This window comes from Ranitomeya variabilis, chromosome 4 (genome assembly GCF_051348905.1).
Source record: "Ranitomeya variabilis isolate aRanVar5 chromosome 4, aRanVar5.hap1, whole genome shotgun sequence".
Lineage (NCBI taxonomy): Eukaryota > Metazoa > Chordata > Amphibia > Anura > Dendrobatidae > Ranitomeya > Ranitomeya variabilis.
This window is the reverse complement of record NC_135235.1, coordinates 412,429,283-412,449,027: the sequence shown is the minus strand read 5'-3', so window position 1 is coordinate 412,449,027 and position 19,745 is coordinate 412,429,283. Positions and strand designations below refer to the sequence as shown.

General features: G+C 43.9%; 1 protein-coding gene across 3 annotated transcripts; it reads left to right on the top strand.

The window, feature by feature from the left end:
- The first annotated feature begins 706 nt into the window (after positions 1 to 706).
- Positions 707 to 13,700, top strand: LOC143765006 (uncharacterized). Of its 3 annotated transcripts, none has more exons than XM_077251208.1 (6): positions 707 to 810; positions 899 to 1,105; positions 5,341 to 5,473; positions 5,584 to 5,775; positions 5,858 to 5,981; positions 9,820 to 13,700. In XM_077251208.1, the coding sequence occupies exons 3-6, from the start codon at positions 5,354 to 5,356 to the stop codon at positions 11,160 to 11,162; spliced, it is 1,779 nt and encodes a 592-aa protein (XP_077107323.1). In that variant the 5' UTR covers positions 707 to 810; positions 899 to 1,105; positions 5,341 to 5,353; the 3' UTR covers positions 11,163 to 13,700. The 3 variants fall into 3 exon arrangements, with proteins under 3 accessions (XP_077107323.1, XP_077107321.1, XP_077107322.1); XM_077251206.1 differs by having other exon boundaries at positions 9,817 to 13,699; XM_077251207.1 differs by having other exon boundaries at positions 713 to 997; positions 9,817 to 13,700.
- Positions 13,701 to 19,745: the final 6,045 nt, after the last annotated feature.

The following is a 19,745-nucleotide window of genomic DNA, read 5'->3' as shown; positions in this document are numbered from 1 at the left end:
ATTGTTATCTTTTTTTTACAAAAAAAGTTCTCAAAATGTAAAAAGTGGTGTACTTTAGGAATGTGACTTAACAAGGAGTGCAATGTCAAAGTTAGGTATAGAATCAATAATTTTTGTCTGACCACTTACACAGTACACGGGAAAAAATAGCGATATTCATCCCTGACGTAATATATTTTAAATGTAGAACTCAAGGATAGTTATGGAAACTAATAAAGTGTAACTATAATCAGGGCTGTTTGTTTTCAATTAAGGTATCCCAGCATTTGCTAAATACCCTAATGGAAAATAAACAGACCCCCATTATAAATAAAGGGATACGTCTCATGGTTTTTGCATCCGTCATGCGACAAATACATTTTGCACAAAGCTGATGGTGGTTTTGGTGATGTAGTCTGGTTCTGTAGACATGTTTATGTAGTGATGGTTAGTCTGGTGCTGTATTCATGTAGTTATGATGATGCTAGTGATAAATACATTACCACAAACATCATCAGTACATGAATACGAAGCCACAATCATCATCAGTACATAATTAGACCACCAGAACCATCATCAGTACGAGTGAGACGTCTAGAGAGGAGCTTCTGGAAGGAGCCTCACAGGAGCCACTCCAATCTAGACGTAATCATCCCAGAACTGCTTCTCACTGCGCCTCCCCAATGTCACATGACTGATCTCATGACTGTGACATCATCACAGGTCCTGCAGTTACTAGCACAGAGCATCCACACCTCTGGTCTGGGCAGGGGTATGTGTGACTTCTTGGAATTATGGTACAAAACAACAATGACATTCAACCTCTGACAGGTGATGAGAAGAACACTGGCCATCTAGTTACAGTGGCTATCAGCTGTGTGTCCATGACCACAAGCTCTTCCTTGCTTTTGATCCATAGCTCCAGCCTAAGGTTGAAGACCCAAAAGAGCATGTGACATCTCTCCCAAGACCTGGGCTGCGACATTAATTTTCCAGTGCTTGGTTATCAGCCTCCGTGGTGAGTTTCCTGGCTGTGAATGTCAGTGCTTCATTATCGCAGATGAAACCCAGACTGGAGCTAAGGGTATCCAGCACCTTAGGGTGCTCTCTGGGAGAAGGCAAGAAGGTGGGTGAAATGGGCAATGTACTGCTGGGAAACCGCAGGCCTAGAATTCATGAGTTTGTTACTTGCATGTTCAGCCTCCCCCGTGGCATAACATGGCTTGTTCATCAGGATACATTGTCACAACTAGTGATGAGCGAACGTGCTCGGATAACATCTTCTCCGAACATGCTCCAGTGTTATCTGAGTATCTTGGGCATGCTTGGCTAATATGTTTGAGTCTCTGTGGCTGCATGATTCATGACTGTTAGGGAATCCCCACATGTGTTGAGGCTAACAAACAGGCAATTTCTGCATGTGTTCAGGCTGTCTAACAGCCGCAAATAATGCAGCCACAGGGACTCGACATAATATATGAGCACACCCAAGTTACTCAGATAACACCGGAAACATTATCCGAGCTTGTTCGCTCATCACTAGTCAAAACGTAAAAACTGTGTAAGATTGATAAGAGGAACAGAACACGTTTGTCAGAATTCAGCGTGGTTGAACATCTGTAGGATGTGCTAGGAAAGCAAATTTGAAACATAGAGACCTCACCGCACATATTATAGGACGTATAAAATCAGCTGCTAATGATTTGGTGCTAGATACCATCAGGGATCTTATGGAGTCCATGCCTCGATAGATTAATGCTGTTTTGGTGGCACAAGAGGGACATACAGTACATACCGTGTAAAAGCCGACCCGAGTATAAGCCGAGACTCCTAATTTTGCCACAAAATAACTGGGAAAACTTAATGACTTGAGTATAAGCCTAGGATGGAAAATGCAGCAGCTACCGGTAAATGTCAAAAATAAAAATAGATACCATTAAAAGTAAAATTAATTGAGACATCAGTAGGTTAAGTGTTTTTGAATATCCATATTGAATCAGGAGCCCCATATAATGCTCCATACTGTTCATGATGGCCCCATAAGATGCTCCATACAAAATACACCCCATATAATGCTGCACAAATGCTGATTATAGCCCCATAAGATGCTCCATACAGTCATTTGCCCCATGTAATGCTCCATAAATGCTGATTATGACCCCTAAGATGCTCCATACAGTCATTTGCCCCATATGCTGTTGCTGTGATAAAAAAAAATGACATACTCACCTCTCGTCGCTCAGGCCCCCGGCACTTGCTATATTCACCTGCTCCGCGTTCCAGCGCCGACCGCCGCTGTGTCTTCCCCGTCCTGTGCACTGACTGTTCAGGCAGAGGGCGGCGCACACTAATCGCGTCACGGCGCCCTCTGACCTGAGCGTCAGTGCAGAGGATGCAGAAGACGCGGCGGCCGGCGACGGTGGAACGGGGAGCAGGTGAATATAGCGCACTGCTTATACTCACCTGCTCCTGGCACGGTCCCTGCTTCCACGGCGCGGCTGCTTTTCTGTATTGAGTGGTCACATGGTACCGCTCATTACAGTAATGAATATCCGGCTCCACCCCTATGGGAGTGGATTGGGGTCCATATTCATTAATGTAATGAGCGGTACCATGTGACCGCTCACTACAGGAAGAAGCTGCCGGCGCCGGGGAACCAGGGACGTCCAGGGACCTCGCCAGGAGCAGGTGAGTATGCTTAGACAGCTGCCACTCCACCTCCCCTGCCAACCCCTCGAGTATAAGCTGAGAGGGGCAATTTCAGCCTACAAAAAATGGGCTGAAATTCTCGGCTTATACTCGAGTATATACGGTATACAATATTGGCAAAGTGGTTTTAATTAGATTTGGTGCAAATCGTGAGAAACGCCTCCTGCCTCATAGCATACTTGGCTTTTTTTTATTAGCTAGCCTGGTACAACATCATCATTGCATAGTTTGTGACGTGCCAGGCCTGCTAATTAAAAGAGGTGCCAAAGATGTCAACAGGTAACATGCAGGTATTGCGGCTCCGGTCCGTTAGCCACAGACCTGTGGACCTGTGCCACAGCCACCATGGCTCAGTGCTTAGCATTGCAGCTTTCCATCTCTATGGTCCTGGGTCCAAAACTCACCAAGGACAACAACTGCATGGAGTTTGTATGTTCTCCTCGTGTTTGTGTGGGTTTGTCCCACACTCTAAAGACATACTGATTGGGAGTTCAGATTGAGAGCCCAATTGGGGACAGTGATGTCTGTAAAGCTCTGTGGAATTAATTGCGCTATATAAGCGAATAAAATAAATATTTATGGAGTCATAAATCTGTAGAAGAGAGGGAATGTCCTATTTCTATATACTAAAAGACAAAAGTGGAAAAAACATTAAGGAGTTAAAGCCTACCAATGTCTGAGAAATTATTGCTGAGTCTTAGGGTAAGTTCACATGACAGTATAAAAAGTTGTTCAGAGTTGCATCCAAAATAGCAGGACGATTTGTTTCTCACTTCTCATCCGTGTACAATCCGTTTTTTTGCATAAGCAGCTGTTAATCATTTACAAGACAATTAAAGTTTCCTACGTTACAGAATTGCAATGTATGGTAAAAAAAAAAAATTCTCACACCCATAGACTTGAATGGGTGACTCTTCTGATTTATGGAAGAATCTAGCGCATGCTGCAATATTTTTTTTTTTTTTTTTCACATGCAGATTCAGTTAGTGAAAAAAATCGCTCATCTGCACTGTCCATTGATTAATATTGTTCTTAGTATGATCTATATTTTAACAGATAACACTTGGAACGAAAATACAGTTGTGTGCATGAGCCCTTAACCATGCAAGACAGCTGATTTGGGCTTCTGATTCTTATGGAAGCTACACACCTGCAGAGGAAATGGGTTCCCTTTTACCAATATCCCATAAATTTATATTAGTAATTTGAGGTTTTCTAATCTACTATATAATTGTCTACGGGTCACTTCCGTCTGTCCTTCTGTCTGTAACGGTTATTCGTTCGCTGATTGGTCTCGCCAGCTACCTGTCATGGCTGCCGCGACCAATCAGCGACGCGCACAGTCCGGAAGAAAATGGCCGCTCCTTACTCCCCGCACTCAGTGCCCGGCGCCCGCATACATCCCTCCGCTCACCGCTCACACAGGGTTAATGCCGGCGGTAACGGACCGCGTTATGCCGAGGGTAACACACTCCGTTACCGCTGCTATTAACCCTGTGTGACCAAGTTTTTTACTATTGACGCAGCCTATGCAGCGTCAATAGTAAAAACATCTAATGTTAAAAATAATTAAAAAAAATAAAAAATGATTATATACTCACCTACGCCGCCTTTCCCGCTCCTCGCGATGCAACCGCCACGTTCCGTTGGCACGGATGGTCTGGCAGAAGGACCTGCCGTGACATCACGGTCATGTGCCTGCGAGAGCAGGACCTGCCGTGACGTCAGGGTCATGTGACCGCGACGTCATCACAGGCCCTGCGCGCCTGCGCTAGCAGGCTGGGACCGGAAGCTGCCGCCTGTACCTCGCACAGGCGACAGAACTACAAGTATGGTGAGTATGTTAGAGCTACAAGGGGCCCTCGGATCGGAAGGTGAGTATGTTTATTTTTTATTTTTTAACCTGTCACATACGTGGCTAGGCAATATACTATGTGGCTGGGCAATATACTACGTGGCTCTGTGCTGTATACTACATCGCTGTGCAATATACTGCGTGGCTCTGTGCTGTATACTACATCGCTGTGCAATATACTGCGTAGCTCTGTGCTGTATGCTACGTCACTGGGCAATATACTACATGGCTGGGCAATATACTACGTCGCTGGGCAATATACTACGTGGCTGGGCAATATACTACATCACTGGGCAATATACTACGTCGCTGGGCAATATACTACATGGCTGGCCAATATACTACGTCGCTGGGCAATATACTATGTGGCTGGGCAATATACTACGTCGCTGGGCAATATACTACGTCACTGGGCAATATACTACGTGGCTGGGCAATATACTACGTGACTGGGCAATATACTACGTGACTGGGCAATATACTACGTGGCTGGGCAATATACTACGTGGCTCTGTGCTGTATACTACGTCACTGGGCAATATACTACGTCACTGGGCAATATACTACGTGTCTGACCAATATACTACGTGGACTGTGCAATATACTACGTGGACATGCATATTCTAGAATACCCGATGAGTTAGAATCGGGCCACCATCTAGTCTAAAATAATCTCTCTCATTACTAGCAGGCTCTAACGACTTATTCTGCCCATAATTCAGTTTACACAAAAATTAAGCTCACACAAACACTGCAATATTCAATATCTCCACTGTTTTCTATTCCTGTGCCTGCAGTCAGGATTGCTTAATGCTGAAGTCTGCACCACACACAATGGTTCTCTCCTTCACTGACCCAACGGGACTGGACAATTACAGAAAGACAATACTAGAGCTCACCTTGGAGATCATCTGCCTGCTGACTGGAGAGGTGAGGGGCTCTGGGAATTATGAAACATGTCATCTCTATTAATAACAAAGTGGCATAGGTGGAGACATGAGAGGTTCTGAATATAAATAATGTGATTTCTCCATGTGCAGGATTGCACAGTAGCAAAAAAGACATCTAGTCAGTGTGTTACCCCCAGCAGCTGTCCTGCTGTATCAGAAGGATGGAGCAGAACCCAAAAACCTGTCATGGAGCTTCCAGCTCACTCACTTATACATATCAGAAACAATGATCAGAAGATCCTGGACCTCACCAACAAGATGATTGAGCTGCTGACTGGAGAGGTGAGCGCTGCTGGGAATACTGGGACATTATACAGTAACACAAGGGATGTGTCTGGATGATGACTGTATCATTGTGTGTCAGGTTCCTGTAAGGTATCAGGATGTCACTGTCCATTTCTCCATGGAGGAGTGGGAGTATATAGAAGGACACAAGGATCTGTACAAGGATGTCATGAAGGAGAACCATGAGATTCTCACATCCCTAGGTAAGAGGAACATTTTTTGTATAATAATCTTGCAAAATATAATAGGAGTTTATATATATATATTGAAATTGTACCAAATTTACAAACCGCTAATAGACAAAAACAATGTCAGAGACACACCCATTCTAATGATATTCCAAACACAAACACCAGCGCTGTCGTACAAGCAGGTATTCAAATGTATTTTCCAATTGAAATTAGACTTTTAGACATTTTCAGATTACAATGAAATGCTTATTATACCTGTTTATATTTCTACTAGCTGTTTCCAGCCAGCTAACGCTCGGCATGCTCATTGCTATCTAATTAACGCTGCTAGTGATTAAACTAAAGTAAATAATGACAACATTCAATAGCGCTTACGCAGGTGGTAAATTAACTTAAAATGAAGTTAATAACAATAATAATAATTAAAAATCAGAATAATACTAATACATTTTATTCACAGTGTAAAATCAAAAGCAAACTGAATTTGTGTGGTAATGTGTGAGGACGGAGCCTTGTGTGGTAATGTGTGGGGGATGGAGCCTCGTGTGGTAATGTGGAGGGACAGAGCCTCGAGTGGTAATGTGTGGGGACGCAGCCTCATGTGGTAATGTGTGAGGACGGAGCCTTGTGTGGTAATGTGTGGCGACGCAGCCTCATATGGTAATGTGTGAGGACAGAGCCTCGTGTGGTAATGTGTGGGGATGGAGCCTCGTGTGGTAATGTGGGGGGGCGGTATTATGTGTGGTAATATGGTGGGGGGGCGGGATTATGTGTGGTAATATGGTGGGGGGGCGGGATTATGTGTGGTAATGTGGTGGGGGGTGGGATTATGTGTGGTGATGGGGTGGGGGCGGAGCTACTGTTCAGGGGGTGGGATTATCTGTGGTAATGTGGTGGGGGGAGGGATTATGTGTGGTAATGTGGTGGGGGCGAGATTATGTGGTAATGTGGGGGGGCGGGATTATGTGTGGCAATGTGGTGGAGGCGGAATTGTGTGGCAATGTGGGGGTGGGATTATGTGTGGTAATGTGGTGGGGGGGATTATGTGTGGTAATGTGGTGGGGGGTGGGATTGTGTGTGGTAATGTGGTGGGGGCGGGATTGTGTGTGGTAATGTGGTGGGGGTGGGATTATGTGTGGTGATGTGGGGGGCGGGATTGTGTGGTAATGTGGTGCAGGGGTGGGATTATGTGTGGTGATGTGGTGGGGGGGCGGGATTGTGTGGTGGGGGGTGGGATTATGTGTGGTAATGTGGTGGGGGGGCGGGATTATGTGTGGCAATGTGGTGGGGGGTGGGATTATGTGTGGTAATGTGGTGGGGGGCGGGATTATGTGTGGTAATGTTGTGGGGGGGTGGGATTTTGTGTGGTAATGTGGTGGGGGCGGGATTATCTGTGGTAATGTGGTGGGGGGCGGGATTATGTGTGGTAATGTGGGGGGCGGGATTATGTGTGGTAATGTGGGGGGCGGGATTATGTGTGGTAATGTGGGGGGGCGGGATTGTGTGTGGTAATGTGGTCGGGGGGCGGGATTATGTGTGGTAATGTGGGTGGCGGGATTATGTGGGGTAATGCGGTGGGGGGGCGGGATTGTGTGTGGTAATGCGGTGGGGGGGCGGGATTGTGTGTGGTAATGCGGTGGGGGGGTGGGATTGTGTGTGGTAATGTGGTGGGGGCGCGATTGTGTGTGGTAATGAGGTGGGGGCGGGATTATGTGTGGTGATGTGGGGGGGCGGAGCTACTGTGCAGGGGGCGGGATTAGCGAGTAATCACGATGCCTCTTATATATATAGATAGCTCTCCACTGAGTGATTGTGCCTACAATTTTTTTTTATGTGTAATATGTAATTAAATACATGATGTTGAACTATGAGACATTTGTTGCACCTTAATTTTGTTTGTGTTTTGGATAAAATTAAACCAAATGTTTCAAAATGTGGCTAGACATCAAAAATATCATTTTCTTATACCACCTCATTGCTTTCATTTTACGTTTTGACACTTTAAAACTAATGTAGATATCAAAATTAAAATACATAAAAATACATAGTAATATAGTTAGCAAGGCCGAAAAAAGACATTTATCCATCCAGTTCAGCCTATATTCCATCAGAATAAATACCCAGATCGACGTCCTTCTAAAGAACCTAATAACTGTAAGATACAATATTGTTACGCTCCAGGAAGACATCCAGGCCTCTCTTGAACCCCTCAACTGAGTTCGCCATCACCACCTCCTCAGGCAAGGAATTCCAGATTCTCACTGCCCTAACAGTTAGGCTATGTGCACACGTCAGGATTTCTTGCAGAAATTTCCTGAACAAAACCGGACATTTTCTGCAAGAAATCCGCATGCGTTTTTTCTCGTGGTTTTTTTCGCATTTTTTGTGCGTTTTTTTTCCGGAGCTTCCCAATGCATTAAATAGCGTCAAAACCCCCCAAAATCCGCAAAATTAATGAACATGCTGCGTTTTTTACCACGATGCGTTTTTTTCACGGAAAAAACTCATCATGTGCACAAAAATTGCAGAATGCATTAAAAATGATGGGATGCTTATGTATGCGTTTTGTAAGCGTTTTTACCACGGAAAACGGCCGAAAAAAAGCGAAACATCCTGAACATGTGCACATAGCCTAAAGAATCCTCCTCTATGTTGGTGGAAAACCTTCTCTCCTCAAGACGCAGAGAATGCCCCCTTGTGATCGTCACCTTCCTTGGTATAAACAGATCCTCGGAGAGATATTTGTATTGTCCCCTTATATACTTATACATGGTTATTAGATCGCCCCTCAGTCGTCTTTTTTCTAGACTAAACAATCTTAATTTTGCTAATCTCTCTGGGTATTGTAGTTCCCCATCCCTTTTATTAATTTTGTTGCCCTCCTTTGTACTCGCTCTAGTTCCATTATATCCTTCCTGAGCACTGATGCCCAAAACTGTACACAGTACTCCATGTGCGGTCTAACCAGAGATTTGTACAGAGGCAGTATAATGCTCTCATCATGTGTATCCAGACTCCTTTTAATGCACCCAATGATCCTGTTTGCCTTGGCAGCCGCTGTCCAACACTGGCTGCTCCAGGTAAGTTTATCATTAACTAGGATCCCCAAGTCCTCCTCCATGTCAGATTTACTCAGTTACTTGATGCAGGTCAATTACATTCATTTTGTTTCTCTAGGCATACTTTTAAAAGAGGATTTGTTTTCAAAACTTATTTCTTTATTGATTTTTTTAATACATAGATAGGACAATGTTAGCAATGTTCTTCTCAAAAGCTATTGTCTGTTCTCTATAGATTACATATAGATTTAAATCACGATGCTCCCTCCTAAGAAAATAATAATAACAGCTATACTTGGCTCCGGTGCGGGTGCCATTCCAGGGGTGTTGGCACTGGCTTTCCTGGGGTTAATGTGACGTTATGTCACGTGAGCCCTGCATCCAATCAGCAGATGCTTCACTCTCCTCTGCTTCCTGACTTAACTGATATCTGAAGGAAGTCACAGCTGCAAGTGCTGTCTCACTTCCTCTGGATGTCTGATATTTCTGAGGAAAGGGAGAATGAAGTCAACGCTGCAGGGCTCACGTGACATACAAATGTCAGACCAGTACTGGAAGTGTCAGTGCTGACACCAGAGATGAGTATAACTGTGATTATTTTATGAAGGGAGATCATAGTGATTGAGAAGGGGTTGTTTGGGTAGTGGACTACCCCTTTAAACCCATGAGGAATAGCTGAATTTTGCCAGATAAAGCAAAAATAAGAAATTAAGATATAATAAATAGATAAAAAAAATGACTGACATTTTATTAAAAATAACAAATCACAACATCGCTTTTCTTCTCAGCAGATGGCTATAAGAAGGAACCAGAAGGACGTATCTTGTTATCTTCAACATTTGGAGGAAAAGAGAGCAATATCACTAAAGATGCTTTTAAAGGAAATCTCATTACCCCTAATATCTGTTCACTTCGTCAAGACGGATCAATACATTCTGATCCCTCTAATGAAAAGCAATTGTTTTCTGAGCAGTCAAAAATTGTAACACAAAGTACAAGTTATAGAGAAGGTCAAATATATCCATCCTCTGAAAGTGACTGTGGTAACTTCATCCAGTCTTCATACATGGGAGAATGGCTGCTTAAGTATTCAGAAAATGGAGAATGCTTTACACAAAACACCAGCATAAATTTGTTTTTGTGCACAGAATGCAGGAAATGTTTTAACCAAAACTCTTTTCAAGAAATCGACTTGGAGGAGAAGCCATATTCATGTTCAGAATGTGGAAAACGGTTCACCCAGAAAACAGGTCTTGTTGACCATCAGAGAAGCCACACAGGAGAAAGGGCGTTTCCATGTTTAGAATGTGGGAAAAGTTTTTCCCGGAAGTCACTTCTTATTCGACATCATAAAAGTCACACGAGAGAGAAAATGTTTCAGTGTTCAGATTGCGGCAAATCTTTTGTCTACAAATCAGATCTTTTTAAACATCAGAAACGTCACACAGGGGACAAACCGTTTTCATGTTCTGAATGTGGAAAATGCTTTTTCCTGAAATCTGACCTTGTTAGACATCAGAAAGTCCACACAGAGGAAAAGCTGTTTTCATATAACAGGATAGTTTTAGCTAAGGAACCAAATCTCCTTGAACCTCAGACAAGTGACACAGTACAGAAACTGTTTTCATGTCCACATTGCAGAAAATGTTTCAACAAAAAATCAGATCTTAATAAACACTGGAAAATTCACATAGGAGCAAAGACATTTCCATGTTCAGAATGTGGGAAATATTTTTTTCATAAATCTGAGCTTTCACGACATCAGAAAAGTCATACAGGAGAGAGGCTGTTTTCATGTCAAGAATGTGGCAAAGGTTATATTCATAAAACTGGTCTTGTGCAACATCTGAGAACTCACACGGGGCAGAATCTGTTTCCTTGTTCCGAATGTCGGAAATGCTTTACCAACAAATCGGCTCTTGCTCGTCATTTAAAGGTTCACACAGGGGAGAAGCCTTTTGCATGTTGTGAATGTGGGAAATGTTTTGCACATAAATCTGGACTCATTGACCATCAGAGAATTCACACTGGTGAGAAGCCGTTTCTCTGTACAGAATGTGGGAAATGCTTTAGCACCAGATCAGATCTTACTAGGCATCAAAAAATCCACACACGGGAGAAACTGCTCACGTGACCCAAGTTTTATAAAGGTTTGATCAAACAGTGTTTGATCCAAGTGTTATCTATTGAAATTCAGTCTGTGGATCCAACCCAACCTGACGCACAAAGATTACATAAATTGCCTAGAGGTTATAGCTGTGCTCACATGATGCATTCCTGAAATATCTTTTTTTTGCTGTGATTTGTCAAAAATGTGGTAAAATTGCTGCATTTTACTAGAAAAATTGCAAAAAAAACCCCCAATGTGATCACATCGTGTGTATACGACCTAATAGTCAGGCCACACCGCGTGGTATTGCAGAAACAAATGTGGGTTTTGATGGTTTTGGGTACATTCCCTGTTGCATGTTTGGTAGTAAAAAAAAAAATAAAATCATCAAAACCATGCTCAGCTTAAAGGGGTTGTCTGGTCCAAATCAATAAGTCTGCACACACTATGTGCTGCGGGGATTCACTGGTTTCTGGACCGGGACAAGAGGGTAACACATCTCTCGGAACTGTCCTACTCGGGGAAAAGAAGCAAAAGGGATGGCCATTAAACTAACGCGCCCCATGGTCAACTAGCCTACCATGGGGCTTTACACCCCTAGGAGAGGGATGAAGATTCTGAAGATATAGTTTCTGAAAGATCTACCTGGGTCAAGTTTAATGGGCAACGAATAAGCTATTTGATGGACACCGGCTGAGGCGGCAGCCAGGGCTATATAACGTGACTGGAGGGTATGAAAATACTCCCAACCAGAGCCCATCCCGTGGAAGCGGCTTCGCTCTATACATTTTATGGAGCGAGGCTGCACCCTCTAGTCAGCCACTCATACCGGACAGCCGTGTCACTTGTCAGGGCACGGCCTTGCTCAATACAAGTCTGTGGAGCATGGCTGCACCCACTGGATTTGCTCTGGCCGTAAGTATGCATAATTCATACATAACACAAAACAAGGCACAGTAAAACAAAAAAATACTCTGTTGCAAAAAATATCAGTAAACAGCAAGTGCTAATAAAAGGATGGAAAAACACAGGGTATTTGGTTAATACGTTTTTTGCAAAAAATGTTTATTAAGCCACTCTACCAAAAGTCAAGGTATACCCGTATTAGAGCAGTCCTAACTAATGTATGTAATCCCTATCTGATGTATTTAAAAACCTGGTCATATGTATAGTACCTATATGAGCAGGATTCAGAAAGGTAATGTCCAATGTGGACACGCAGCATAGAATGGATTTTATGTGCACGGCTCACAAGGAGGGGTGGAAACCTCCCTAGTCTTGTAGAAACAAGAAAACAATTGGTTAAAACAAAAACACATGAGCCGTGTACATGGTGAACAAGCCTGTAGGGACATTGTTCACACCACCAGGAAACTGAAACACAAAAAAGGCATAGTAAAACCAAAAAAATACTCTGTTGCAAAAAATATCAGTAAACAGCAAGTGCTAATAAAAGGATGGAAAAACACAGGGTATTTGGTTAATACGTTTTTTGCAAAAAATGTATATTAAGCGACTCTACCAAACGTCAAGGTATACCTGTATTAGAGCAGTCCTAACTAATGTATGTCATCCCCATCTGATGTATTTAAAAACCTGGTCATGTATAGATATGAGCAGGATTCAGAAAGGTAATGTCCAATGTGGACACTCAGCATAGAACAGTTTTTATGTGCACGGCTCGCAAGGAGGGGTAATTCATACATATCCTCTGGTCATGGCTCAGGATTGGCGGATCCTCGCAGCGCACAATGTGTGTGCTGGTGGATTCATAAGTCATACTGAGTAACTGAAGGCTCATCGATTTGGATAGGACAACCCCTTTAATGCCTCATTTAGATGTCCGTTTTTTTTCCCACAGAACATGCACGCATTATAACCAATGGAGCGGTTCACATGTCTGTGCTTTTTGCAGAAAGTCTGTTCATGAAAAAAAACAACAAAATCCCGGAGACTATGAGACTGTGAAAATTACTGACAGCTCACATTGCCGTCCGTGTGCTGTCAATTTTTAGCACCAAAATGTGTAAGAGACACTTTGCAAATTCTCATTTTTTTCTGATATGAGAAAATCATAGATGAAAGACAATTAAAGGGAACCTGTCACCCCGTTTTTTCAGTATGAGATAAAAATACCGTTAAATAGGGCCTGAGCTGTGCGTTACAATAGTGTATTTTGTGTACCCTGATTCCCCACCTATGCTGCCGAAATACCTTACCAAAGTCGCCGTTTTCGCCTGTCAATCAAGGTGGTCTGGTCAAATGGGCGTGGTGACATCGCTGTTTCTTCCCCCAGATCTTGCTTATCTTTCCGTTGGTGGCGTAGTGGTTTGCGCATGCCCAACTGCCGAATCCACTGCGCAGGTGAAGAAAAAGAGCGCGATCTGCGCTATTCCCCTGGTTATCGGTGGGGGCGGTCATCTTCCTGAGGCCGCGCGTGCGCAGATGGAGTGCTCTGCTGCCTGGGGCTTCAGGAAAATGGCCGCGGGATGCCGCGCGTGCGCAGATGGAGATCGCGGCGGCCATTTTTCTGAAGCCGAGATGCGAATCGTGTTGCGTCGGACCGTCGCCACCAAAAAACGTTGCTTGTAACGTTTTTTGGTGCGTCGTCTGCAGCATTTCCGACCGCGCATGCGCGGCCGGAACTCCGCCCCCGCCTCCCCGCACCTCACAATGGGGCAGCGGATGCGTTGGAAAACTGCATCCGCTGCCCCCGTTGTGCGGCGCATTCACAGCTAGCGTCAGTGCGCCGCAACGTCGCATAGCGACGTGCAGTGCACGACGCTAGTGTGAAAGTAGCCTAACAGTGCCATCTCTTTTTTGTTTTTTTTCAGGGGTAGCAGTAGTACCTATGACAGTCTATGGGGCTGTTCACATTTCAGATTTTTACCTCAGCCCGAGTGGTCCATTCAAAGTTGCAGAGATACAGCTGCTTCTCAAAAAATTAGAATATCATCAAAAAGTTATTTTATTTCAGCTTTTCAATACAAAAAGTGCAACTCATATTATATAATCATGACAAACAGAGTGATCTATTTCAAGTGTTTATTTCTGTTAATGTTGATGATTATGGCTTACATCCAATGAAACCCAAAAGTCATCTCAGTAAATTAGAAGAATTACCAAAATACTCCTGCAAAGGCTTCCAAAGAGTTTAAAAAGGTCCATTAGTCTGTTTCAGTAGGCTCCACAATCATGGGGAAGACTGCTGACTTGACAGATGTCCAGAAGGCAGTCATTGACACACTCCAAAAGGAGGGTAAGCCACAAAAGGTCATTGCTAAAGAAGCTAGCTGGTCACAGAGTGCTGTATCCAAGCATATTAATGGAAAGTTGAGTTGTAGTAAAAAGTGTGGTAGAAAAAGGTGCACAAGCAACCGGGAGAACCTCAGCTTTGAAACTATTGTTATGAAAAGGCCATTCAAAAATATGGGGGAGATTCACAAGGAGTGGACTGCTGCTGGAGTCATTGTTTCAAGAGCCACCACACACAGGCGTATCCAGGACATGGGCTACAAGTGTCACATTCCTTGTGTCAAGCCACTTATGATCAATAGACAATGCCAGAAGCGTCTTATCTGGGCCAAGGAGAAAAAGAACTGGACTGTTGCTCAGAGGTCTAACATGTTGTTTTCAGATGAAAGTAAAGTTTGCATTTCATTTGGAAATCAAGGTCCCAGAGGCTGTAGGAAGAGTGGAGAGGTACACAAGCCAAGCTGCTTGAGGTCTAGTGTGAAGTTTCCACAATCAGTGATGGTTTGGGGAGCCATGTCATCTGTTGATGTAGGTCCATTGTGCTTTATCAAGACCAAAGTCAGTGCAGCCGTCTACCAGGAAATTTTAGAGCACTTCATGCTTACCTCTGCTGACTAGCTTTTTGGAGATGGAAATTCCATTCTCCAGCAGGACTTGGCACCTGCCCACACTGCCAAAAGTACCAATACCTGGCTTAAAAACAACAGTATCACTGTGCTTGATTGGCCAGCAAACTCGCCTGACCTTAAAGTATTGTCAAGAGGAAGATGAGAGACACCAGACCCAACAATGCAGATGAGCTGAAGGCTGCTATCAAAGCAACCTGGGCTTCCATAACACCTCAGCAGTGCCACAGGCTGACCACCTCCATGCCACGCTGCATTGATGCAGTGATTTTTTCAAAAGGAGCCCTGACGAAGTATTGAGTGCCTTTACTGAACATACATTTCAGTAGGCCTACATTTTGGATTTTAATTTCATTTTTCAAGCTGATGTTATAAAGTATTCTAATTTACTGAGATAATGACTTCTGAGTTTTCATTGGTGTAAGCCATAATCATCAACATTAAAAGAACAAAACACTTAACACTTGAAGTAGATCACTCGGTTTGTAATGACTATTTATGAGTTTCACTTTTTGTATTGAAGAACTGAAATAAATTAACTTTTTGATGCTATTCTAATTTTGTGAGAAGCACCTGCATGTCCGATATTGATCAGTGTTGGATCAAAATGGACAATGCAAGTCTATTGGTCAGTGTAAAAAAAAATCTGACCGCATTCGGATACCCTCCAAGTGGTCTCCATTTTTCCCTGACTGAGGAGAAGGTGGAAAACCTTTTTTTTTTCACATGAGTCAATAGAACCCTATTACATTTTTATCAAACCCTGGTGAAAATTACTAATGAAATGGTGAAAAAACAACTGATGTGTGAATGTGGCCTTAGGGCGGCTCATGCAGACATCCGTGCAAATTGGTTCAAGCACGGATTGGCTACAGCTCTCAACACCCGAGTGTGACAACCTCATAGAATTATAGGAAGCTGTCACACTCGAGTCAGCAGACCCGTGGCCAGTCTGTGCATTGCGGTCAGAGATCAGACTGATTTGTTGGGACATCTGCATGAGCCCTTACAATGAAGAAGAAGTGATCAGTATTTATACAGGTACTTAATCAGTAATTATACCATTACTGTCAAACATCACAATCCATCATTATATCGACATTCTAGGTGTCATGTAGCCCTTGCACTTCAGTAAATAGATTACAAAACAATTCATGTCTCATTTTCTACAACAATGAGGATCTTCTAATCCAACAAGTGGTTTATAAGTATAAGTGATTTACCAGTGTTTTCTACCCACTAGTGGCTCCAGTCATAAAAAAAGCACAGGTTCAGTGATGTAATTGTACAAAATTCCTCTACCCGGAGTATTCCTGGTGTCCACAGCGTGCGCGGAATGACGCATGTCCATGAATGCTATCTGCCATACATAGTAGAAAAGGAGGGGGAGAAAGCCAAGTGTCCACTTACTGGGAAACAGTCCTGTCCATCACGTCACAAGTGTACCTAAAAGAGAAACAAATTACTCTTGGAAGAGGCTGTAAGCTGGGTTATACCCCCTAATTAATGTATCTGCCAAAGTATAGCGCACATAATGAGAGCATGGCACAAAGGGCTGTCACTCTACATGACAAATGATGCTATATACTATTTTCTGCAGATATAGAGTTAATCTACAGAAAATAGCGTGCCCGGTCGCTGTACAAAAAGTGTAGCAGCCAGGAGAAAATTAACTTAATTCCTCTTGGGAGTCGCCACCTTTCAGGCATATTTCAAGCATTTTGCAGTGAGAAATTAGTATTTGATCCCTCTGGCAAAAAAGACTTAGGGTATGTGTCCACGTTCAGGATTGCATCAGGATTTGGTCAGGATTTTCCATCAGTATTTGTAAGCCAAAACCAGGAGTGGGTGATAAATGCAGAAGTGGTGCATATGTTTCTATTATACTTTTCCTCTAAGACTATGTCTCCACGTTCAGGATGGCCGGCGGTATCGCCGCAGCGGTGAAGCCGCTCGGCGCTAAGCCCCGCCCCCTTTCTGGGACGCGATCATGCCGGATGTGTTAACTCTTCACATCCGGGATGATCGCTCTGTCCCATAGGGCCCTGTGATATGCCTTGCGGGGACGCTGCGTCCCCGCAAGGTGTACGGACATGCTGCGATCTGAAAAGACGCGCAGCATGTCCGGAGTCGCAGGGCCGCCGCGTGCGGGTTTCCACGCATAGTGGAGACGGGATTTCATAAAATCCCCTCCACTATGCTGGAACATCTGGACGCTGCTTTTTTGATGCTGCAGCTCTGCGCAGCGTCAAAAAAGCAGCGTTTCCTGACCGTGGAAACATACCCTAATTGTTCCACTCCTGGTTTTGGCTTACAAAAACTGATGAAAAATCCTGATGCAATCCTAAACGTGGACACATACCCTTAGGGTATGTGTCCACGTTCAGGATTGCATCAGGATTTGGTCAGGATTTTACGCAGGTAAAATCCTGACCAAATCTACACCTGAGGTCACTGGCAGGTCACCTGTGTTGTTCTTGCGTTGTTTCAGTATTGTAAGGACATGCTGCATTCTTAAAAGATGCGCCGCATGTCCGTTTCCGCGGGTGTGCCGCATGCGTCTTTTAATGCATAGTGGAGACGGGATTTCATGAAATCCCCTCCACTATGCTGTAACATCTGGACACTGCGTGTTTGACGCTGCGGCTCTACGCAGCGTCAAACACGCAGCGTTTCCTGAACGTGGAAACATACCCTGAATATTTGGTGGCAAGCACAGCAGTCAGATGTTTTTTTGTAGTTGATAATGAGGTTTGCGCACATGTCAGGAGGAATTTTGATCCACTCCTCTTTGCAGATCATCTCTAAATCATTAAAGGGAAGCTGTCACCTGAATTTGGCGGGACAGGTTTGCGGTCATATGGGCGGGGTTTTCGGGTGTTTGATTCACCCTTTCCTTACCCGCTGGCTGCATGCTGGCCGCAATATTGGATTGAAGTTCATGCTGTGTCCTCCGTAGTACACGCCTGCGCAAGGCAAGATTGCCTTGCGCAGGCGTGTACTACGGAGGACACAGCATGAACTTCAATCCAATATTGCGGCCAGCATGCAGCCAGCGGGTAAGGAAAGGGTGAATCAAAAACCCGAAAACCCCGCCCATATGACCACAAAAGTGTCCCGCCAAATTCAGGTGACAGGTTCCCTTTAACATTTTGAGGCTGTCGATTGGAAACTCGAAGCTTCAACTCCCTCCATACGTTTTCTATGGGATTAAGGTCTGGAGACTGGCTAGGCCACTCCATGACCATATTGTGCTTCTATTTGAGCCACTCCTTTGTTGCCTTGGCTGCATGTCTTGCTGGAAGACCCAGCCACCATCCATTTTTAATGTCCTGGCAGAGGGAAGGAGGTTGTCACTCAGGATTTTATGGTACATGGCTCCATCCATTCTCCCATTGATGCGGTGAAGTAGTCCTTTGTTCTTAGCAGATAAACACCCCCAAAACATAATGTTTCCACCTCCATGCTTGAGAGTGGGAACAGTATTCTTTGGGTCATAGGCAGCATTTCTCTTCCTCCAAACACGGCGAGTTGAGTTAATGCCAAAGAGCTCAATTTTTGTCTCATCTGACCACAGAACCTTCTCCTAATCACTCACAGAATCATCCAGGAGTTCACTGGGAAACTTCAGACGGGCCTGCACATGTGCCTTCTTGAGCAAGGGGACCTTACGTGCACTGCAGGATTTTAAACCTTTACGGTGTAATGTGTTACCAATGGTTTTCTTGGTGACTGTGCTCCCAGCTGCCTTGAGATCATTAACAAGTTCCCCCGTGTAGTTTTAGGCTGATCTCTCACCTTCCTCATGATCAAGGATACCCCACAAAGTGAGATTTTGCATGGTGCCCCAGATCGATGTCGATTAACAGTCATTTTGTAGCAGAAACAAAGACAAAAGTGAACGGCACTGCCCGAAAACTTGTTGATTAAATTAAAGCCGGTGTATTAAGTCATTTTTGTCCAAAAGACAGCCACATTATATGATTCTGGGTGCAACTCCATGGAAAATCAGATTTGTTCCATAGTGTGAAGAAAATAAAAAATGGAATGCACTCACCGATCTCAAAAGGCAGCTTTTATTGAATCTTCATAAATAAAACTTCAGGGCCGGGGGAAGAGGAGTGGAGCTCGGGCGAGCAGGAGGAGACGACGGCCGTTTCGCGCAGTGCTTGCGCTTCAACGGGTCTGCATGAGTGAGGGCTGGGCGGTGAACAAGATATGTCAGCTAGCAGACACATCCCCCACCCCCGCCCTCCCACTTGCCGAGAAATACACACATTAAAAAGCACTCATTAAAAACAAAAGAGAAAAGCCAAAATTGCACACCATAAATGACATAGGGAGATAATCATAGGAGTTGCTGGCAAAACAAAAAACTTCTTATCTAAACAGCTAACAGAGCCATTACCATTAATAAAATTACCAAAAAGACTTTGCGAATACATCTGAATATATATAAATACAAAACCTCACTATTTGGCAGCAATATTAAAGGAAAAATTGCAAAAACATTTTTTTACAAAAAAAAAAAAAAATTGCAGAGACTTTTTTTTACAGTCATTTTGTATTTCTTCCTTTCTTATTATTGCACCAACAGTTGTCGCCTTCTCACCCAGCGTCTTACTTATGGTTCTGTAGCCCATTCCAGCTTTGTGTAGGTCTATGATTTTGTCCCTGACATCCTTAGAAGGCTCTTTGGTTTTTCCCATGTACTAGAGGTTACAAT